The sequence below is a fragment of the Mastomys coucha genome, unplaced genomic scaffold (genome assembly GCF_008632895.1).
Source record: "Mastomys coucha isolate ucsf_1 unplaced genomic scaffold, UCSF_Mcou_1 pScaffold19, whole genome shotgun sequence".
In the NCBI taxonomy this organism is placed as follows: Eukaryota; Metazoa; Chordata; class Mammalia; order Rodentia; family Muridae; genus Mastomys; species Mastomys coucha.
In genome coordinates this window covers 5047452-5055416 of record NW_022196901.1, presented here as the reverse complement: position 1 = coordinate 5055416, position 7965 = coordinate 5047452, and the positions used below count along the sequence as shown (strand labels likewise).

Genomic DNA, 7965 nt, shown 5'->3' with positions numbered 1-7965 from the left:
CATTTCCAGTTTGTATCCTCTTGATTTCCATTGGCTGTCTATTGTTCTTGCTAAGACTTCACGTTCTGTGTTGAACAGGCATGGAGAGAGTAGACAGCCTTGTCTGGTTCCTTTGAGTGGAGTTGCTTTGAGTTTCTCTTCGTTTAAGTCGATTTTGCCAATGGTCCTGCTGTTACCTGTGTCTACTGTTTAGGTATATTCCCTGCATCCCAAATCTGTTCACAGTCCTTACAATGAAGGGGTGTTGGATTCTCCTGCAACTGATGAGATGATCACGAGGTTTTTGTCTTTCAGTTTGTTTATATGTTGGCTTACATTTGTTGATTTACATATGTTGAGTCACTTCTGCATCTTTGTGATAGTACTTGATCTAATTCTTAATTTTCTCTCTCTCTTTTTTCTGTTCTGAGGATCAAATGCCAGTATACATAGATTTCAAAATCTGTAAAGTGGAAGTGCTAATTATGTTAATAAGTGTGTTATTACTATTTCATCCTGGTGAGCCTCTAATATTTGAAAGGGGCAGTGTCTTACTCAGGGTTTTATTGCTGTGAACAGGCACTATGACCAAGGCAACTCTTATAAGGACAGTGTTTAATTGGGGCTGGCTTACAAGTTCAGTCCATTATCATCAAGGTGGAACGTGGCAGTGTCCAGGCAGGCATGGTGCAAGAGGAGCGGAGAGTTCTACATCTTCATCTGAAGGCTGCTAGGAAAAGACTGGCTTCCAGGCAGCTAGGAGCAGGGTCTTAAACCCTTAGCCCACAGTGGCATACCTATTCTAACAAGGCTACACTTCGAATAGTGCCACTCCCTAGGTAGGCAAATCGGCCTGAGAAAGTACAGTTTCCCTTACCTATTACTGGTACAGGTTTGAAGCTGACAGACATTGGAGGAAGCCAACATATAGAGAGCATCGAGCTGAATCACACTTCACATGCCTTCCTAGACCTCTGGGAGACATCTGATTTTCCTGGAGTTGAGTTAACCACTCTCCCTTAGGTACCAAAATTAAAATGACATTAAACGCCAATTAAAAAAAAAAAGGTGTGAAGAATGGACAGATTTCTCAGAGGTTAAAAATACTGAGTGTCCCTCCAGAGAAAATGAGTTAGATTCCCAGAACCCACAAAACCTTCTGTAACCCCAGTCCTAGGGACCCAACATTCTCTTCAGGCCTCAAGGATATTGCACACACATGGTAGGTGCACAGACACACCTGTCGGCAAAATACCTCGTAAGAATAAAAGCATTGAAAACTGCCTTCTTACCAAAATGGCCTTAATTGCACCTGAAAGCCTGTGACTCACACGCAGGTCCTTTACCATTGTAACCACCGGGCACACAGTAGGCTCAGTCCAGATCTGTGGCATGATTGACTTGTCACGCAGTCAAGGCATGGTCGCTTGGTAACACAAGCAATACTAACCCTGTGAGCAATACTGCGGCACTTCGAAGACCTTGGGGAGGGGGGCGAATTCGGGGTGCCGCTACTGTGCAGGTGATGTTCATCACCTCTCCTTCTTTGGTCTGCAGTCTCCTTCTTGGGTTTTGGGGTGGCGATGGTCGCGTCGCCTTGGAGACCAGCTAGCTGTGCGGGGAGGGAACTACATTTCCCAGCGACTCCGGTGCGCGCGGCCGGGTGCGGCGCGGGGGGCAAGTGCACCAGGCCCGCTGCGCAGCCGGCTCCGCTCCCCGCCGTGCTGGCCGCCCGCCCCGGCCTCCGCCTGGGGATGAGGTGGGAGGCGCTAGAAGCCACTTAGCTACAGCCTGGCGCCCGATGCGGCGCTCGCTCGCTGCCCCCGCCACCGAAGCGCCGGCCAGGCACAATGCAGCACTGAGGCAGCGACGGCTGCGGCAGCGGCAGCGGCACGGGCTGGAAAGGGGCGGCCCGGAGCCCGAGCCCAGGGCCGGGGCAAGAGCAGCCGAGAGCCGCCACCATGCAGGCAGCGACGGCCGCGTCCTTCTGGCTGCTCTGCGTCTTGGGGACCTGCCCCCTGGTGCGCTGCGGTCGGGCAGGTAAGTTCGTAGCTGCTGGGGCGTCCAGGACTCTTTGGAGCCTGGAGGATTCCCTCCCCCCCCTCCGCCCCGAAAAGCCGCACCCGCGTTTCTACAGTACGTGGGTTTTTTTATTTTTTATTTATTTTTTATTTTTTGAAGGGCGGCGAGGAAGGAGTAAGCCCACATTGTGGGGGACACGAGGATGCATCAGCATTCTGGGGTCAAATGCTTTTATTTATTTATTCTCTTCCTCACTGCTTAAGAAGAGTCTCCTTCAGGAGAATGGGAAGAGGGTGCCCTGTTTCTGGGCCCGGAGATGCTCAGAAAGAGCTAGCTGGTCCAGGGCTCTCCCAGCTGGTGTCTCTGCGTCCTTCCCAGATGGGTCCGGGAGGGAGGAGGCGAGGGAATTTTCGTAGAGGTGAAGAGGACCGCAGGATGGAGGACTGTGGGGTTAGGGTCATTAATTTTTTTTGCCATTTCTCTCTACTCCCTCCTTCCTGCCTGCCTGCCTGCCTGCCTGCAAGGAGACGCCTCACTGAGAGGACTGGAGAGGGGGGACGAAAACCGCTTCCTGGAGCGCCAGAGCATCGTGCCACTGCGCCTCATCTATCGCCTGGGAGGCGAGGACGAAACTCAGCACGACCAGCTCAACACGCGGGTGCGGGGCGACCCTGGCGGACCGCAGGTGAGTGGCGGGGTGCGGGAGGTGGTCCTCCACGCTGCCCAGCGACCCCGCGTTTGCTTCGGGTTGTCCTGGAGATGCGGTGTACCAGGTGAAAAGAGCACAGTCCTAATTCGATTCCTGCAAGATGCTCCCGGGCGCAAGTGCAAAAAGGAGGAAGAAAGGAGATAGAAAAAAAAAAAAAGAACAGAAAGAAACGCAGGCCAAGGGTTTGCAGAAGCGGTAGGGGTCGGGGTGGCATGGGATGCTCCTAGTAGCCCTGTAACCTGAGCTAGGGACAAGAGGCACAGACCCCATCTCCTTAATCAAGTGAAAACTGCACTGGGTAGGAGGAGATTCTATTTAAGCAGGATATGCATCATCATCTTTGTTGTTTTAACTCTGAGAGAAGACATTATAACCCAAGATAATTATTGTAGAAAGAAAAGAGGAGAAGAAAACTAGACAACCCTAAGAAACCAAACTAAAATAAACTACATCTCAAAGTCCTCTGGTCACTCAGATTTGTGAACACCAGAGACATGCCCATTCAGTCCTAACTTATGAGAGTGGGTCCTCCTCACCTTTCTTCACTGTTGAAATTAGGGTGGTATAGTTTTATTGAGCACTTGAATTGTTCTAAAAACTAATTTATTGCAGTACCCGCATTTTAATCAATAGCAAACATCTATAGATATGAATGAGTACTGACTAATTCTCGCAAATAGTTTTGGGACTGTAAGTGTTTTTATGTTTGTATAGGTCAATCTGGCAGTTCGCTCATGTGCAAGTACATCCGAAGCTCATGTAGTTGAAAATTGTTGTAAACTTTACTTAAGTAAAGATAAGCTGGGCAGGTTCATATCATAAATATATTCAACACTAACATAATTGTGATGTGATAATGTACTCAGTTATTCACGTGTATAAATATGTAAAAAGTGAAACATATTTAAGTCTATATTTGCAGTCAAATAATTGGCTCCATTAAAATTTTGTTGACATAGATAGAAATTCAGGGTAACTTGTAGTATCCATTGATGTTAGGTTAATTTAGTAGAAAACCGCTGGGCAATGGTGGTACACGCCTTTAAACCCAGCACTTGGGAGGCGGAGGCAGGCAGATTTCTGAGTTCGAGGCCAGCCAGGGCTACACAGAGAAATCCTGTCTCCAAAAACAAAAAACCAAAAAAAAAAAAAAAAAAAAAAAAAAAAAAAAAAAAAAAAAAAAAAAAAGTAGTAGAAAACCTAGTACGTCCAGCCCAGATTTTATTATCTGAATTAATGTTTGGCAACTGCCTATTTCTATTTTTAAATTTTGGCTTGTTCCCATGGAAAACCTGCAGAAGGGAATCTGTGTCTTATTTTTCAGTTAGTTAATAATTATTCCCGTGAGGAAATATTCTGATGCTTGTTTGTAGCCTTTGATTTAAAAAAAAAAAATCTAGACACACACACAAACTAAACAGAGGAATATAGTGAATCCTAGCTTCAGTGATTGGTAACTTACAGCCTATCTTGCTTTTCTCTGCCTCCTACTGGCCTTCTTCTCCTTTCTGTATGACTTTGAAGCAAGCAAATGATGCTTTACTTATTAAAGTTTTCAGTAATAAAACTCTGAATGGTAAGGGTTATATTTAAAATGTAATTCTGAATTGCCACAGTAAAAATAAGATTAATTCTTTGATACTATAAAACATCTATTCTTTCAGAAACACTTTTACTTATCTCAAAAATATGTGTGTGTGCATGCGTGCACACACACACACACACACACTTGTATTCATTTTGAGCCAGAGCTAAAATAAAGGGCATACCTAGTTTATTTAAGTCTCTTCTACCTATGCTTTTGTTTTTATTTTAATATACCTTGTAGTTGGTTCTTATTTTTAATTTTCCTTGTAATTTGTTTATTGAGACATGAAGTCTTTCATTCAGTATAGAGTTTGCTGATGTAGACAGTGTGTTAGAACAAGTGCCAGAGTCTTTGTGGGAAGGAAAGGAAGGATGGAGAGGAGCAGAGATACAGAGAGAGGGGTGTGAAGGAGCAGACCCAGGACCTCTGTCTGTCTCTGCCTCCTGCTGACCCTTGACCTTAAAGCCTGCCCACTCTGATGGTGGAAGGACAGTGCTTTTGAGAAACAGATTACTTCTTCTCTCTAAGTGTTTCTAGAACACCACTTCTGAGATGCTGTAACTCAGATGGGCCTCTCCATGGGCAGAAGATGCAATAGGCCTTCACAAGTGAACTTTACAGCTGAGGTGAATGAGTCTATTGTTTGATAGAACTTAGATTAAACATGTATAGATTATTAATCCAAGTCAGAAGTGGGAGTAACGCTATTTATAATTCTGGCAAATTATCCTTGGTATCGAAAGGTATACACAGCATATCTTAATATCTCCATCACCCGGGGAGTCAATGTACTTTACCAGGATCCTTAAATTGAAGCAGGACACCACAGAGAACTGACGGAACCTCAAAGACCAACATTTCCTACAGTAAGGAAACTAAGGGTTTTTCTTGTCTGTTAGGCATTCCTGGTTTCCAGAGAGCTATAATTTGACTTGAAAATGTGTTGATTTTATATAGCTTTTGTTACTATTATTATTATTATTTTTATTTTTATTATTATTATCATTAGTAGTAGTAGTAAACAGAACTTTTGGCACTTTAGATACCTGTGGATATTTTTAGCATTTTCTTTTGTTTTTTAGAAATAACATCTCGATGATTTTGGGGGGACCTTATAAGGTACACACACACACACACACACACACACATCTGGATGATTTTTGGGGGGACCTTATAAAGTATACATACACACACACATGCATGCATGCATGCACACACACACACACACACACACACACACACACACACATACACACACGCTAGGCGCACCCAACTCATTTATTGACTCATTAAAAGGAATTTATTCACTTGAGCTCTTGCTAGTTAGCATTTTAAAATAAATCAAGGCCATAGGGATTTAGAAATAAAAGCCACAGTTCTAGCCCTTAAGGGGTTTACAGAAAGGGAAAGTAAATGAGGGGATGAACAGTTACTCTTTGCCCTCATGCTTGAGGTGACTACAGAGGGCTGTGGAAACAGCAGAAGCCCAGCACTTAACCCCACAAGGAGTCCCTGGGCTCTCCCAGGAGGTGCTGTCCGATTGGTCACATTACAGATAGGGAGTGGGCATAGCTAGCAGAAAGGGACAGCGAGTCCAAAGACGCGTGGAAGCCAGGGCTTGCCTTTGTTAACTGCAGATGAGATGGGGGCATCAGTGTGAGGAGGATGTAGCTCTGATGCTCTGAGGGGTTGGGACTTGGTTCTGCGGCTGTGTAAGCTTTTTGGCAAGGAGAATTAACTGGCTAAATTCATGGTCCTATGGTATCGTCCTAATGTTACGGAAAAGTAAGAGTGAACAGGCTTAGTATTCACTTTTATTCACTGATAAACTCCAGTTCATATATTTTTAAAATTTTTTTTAAAGATTTATTTATTATTATAGATGAGTATACAGAAAAAGGTGTCAGATCTCATTACGGGTGGTTGTGAGCTGCCATGTGGTTGCTGGGATTTGATCTCACAACCTTCAGAAGAGCTGTCGGTGCTCTTACCTGCTGAGCCATCTCACCAGCCCTCCAGTTCATATCTTTAAGCTTTGTAAAAGCCAAGCTCCCAAACATCCGTAGAACACTGGAAGCGTGGCATTTCTAAAGCACCTAGATTGACAGTGAGTATACAGTGAGTCTCTTAAGAGTCTTTTAAGTCACAGTAACTCCCTCGGGCAGCTCCAGGACTGCTTAGAATTTTTATGACATCATTTGAGTACAAAATGATGCACTCATTACCTGAATTTAACACATTCCCTGAAGTTACAAATTACTCATTTTTTACATAATACAGTGAAATGGAGTAGCCTTTAGAAGGAAGAGACCTTCTAGGCCACACAAATCAAGCAACTGACCAAGGGAAGGTAGTCATCATTGTAGCCTTAAATGATTCCATTCTTCAAGCTCACAGAGACTAGGCGAGCATCACATTTCTTTTATTATTAATGTGAGCTTGTTTCAGTTTTCATCCACAGATGGGAATATGAAGCTTTTATTTTAGAAGAAATTTCATTTTGGTTGTTCTTGATTGAATGGTGACAGTTTAGTGTGAAATAGTGATTTTACTAATACAAGTCCGTTTTGTGAGATTTCTTTCTTTTCCTTTCTTTCTTTCTCTTCTTCTTCTTCTTCTTCTTCTTCTTCTTCTTCTTCTTCTTCTTCTTCTTCTTCTTCTTCTTCTTTTCTTCTTTTTCTCCTTCTTCTCCTCCTCCTCCTCCTCCTCTTCCTCCCTCTCCTTCTTCTTCTTTTTGCTTATTGCATAGTGAGTTACTCCAGTGCTTACTGATTCTTTTTTTTTTTTAATTTATTTATTATTATATGTAAGTACACTGTAGCTGTCTTCAGACACAGTAGAGGGCATCAGATTTCATTATGGATGGTTGTGAGCCACCATGTGGTTGCTGAGATTTCAACTCAGGACCTTTGGAAAAACAGTCAGTGCTCTTACCAGCTGAGCCATCTCTCCAGTCCACTTTCCAATTCTTATTGTAAATGGGGTGTTTATCCTGTGTAGAAGCTCATTATGTCATAAAATACTAGAAATTATAGTCAAAATAATCGTAGTTGATTGTGAGTAACCTTGCTATCTTCAGGGTTGTCAAATATGAAGTAGTCCCAAGCTTAGAAGATAGCATTAGAATAGTTAAAATATTGAGTTTTTTTTCCTTCTTTCTTGACAGCATTTATGTTAAAAGAATTGCATGTTTATGGATAGTAAGGTAAAACATATGTTTTTCACGAATTTGTGTAAGGTGTCCTCTACTGGGCTTCATTGATGGTTTAATATTGATAACCCTGTAATTGCTATTTTAGATATTCTTATTAATGATTACTCTTTTTGCCAGCTAAGCAGCATAAATTTACTATGGCATTAGAAATGGGTTATCTGATAAATGCTCTTGTTACATGGTTACCTTTAAATTCTGTTACTTATTTTAAAAACACCCAGTGATTTTATACTTCTGCATGCAACATAATTTCTTCTATCAGAAGTATTGTTGTTTGCAAACACAAGATCTACTTTCTCCCATCTTGTCCTCTGCAAAGTATTACAGCTCCTTAAGGAGTCATCAAGTGGGGACAGGAGATGGATCCATAACTCAACAGTGTTTTGTAACCATTAGTGAGTGGAGCAAAAGCCCAGTGAAGGCAAGGTGGCAGCAAAGGTGTGCTCTATTCTT

General features: G+C 43.0%; 1 protein-coding gene across 10 annotated transcripts in view; it reads left to right on the top strand.

The window, feature by feature from the left end:
• The first annotated feature begins 1567 nt into the window (after positions 1-1567).
• The window catches only part of Adam22 (ADAM metallopeptidase domain 22), a 233357-nt gene continuing 226959 nt past the window's right edge, over positions 1568-7965 (top strand). For 2 of the 10 annotated variants that reach the window (XM_031379991.1, XM_031379983.1), the window contains exons 1-2: positions 1571-2019; positions 2526-2686. In XM_031379991.1, coding sequence (XP_031235851.1) covers positions 1941-2019; positions 2526-2686 — 240 coding nt within the window. In that variant the 5' untranslated portion in view covers positions 1571-1940. Of the gene's footprint in view, positions 2020-2525; positions 2687-7965 lie in introns of those variants that run through there. The other 8 variants (XM_031379990.1, XM_031379989.1, XM_031379992.1 and 5 more) reach the window with 8 other exon arrangements.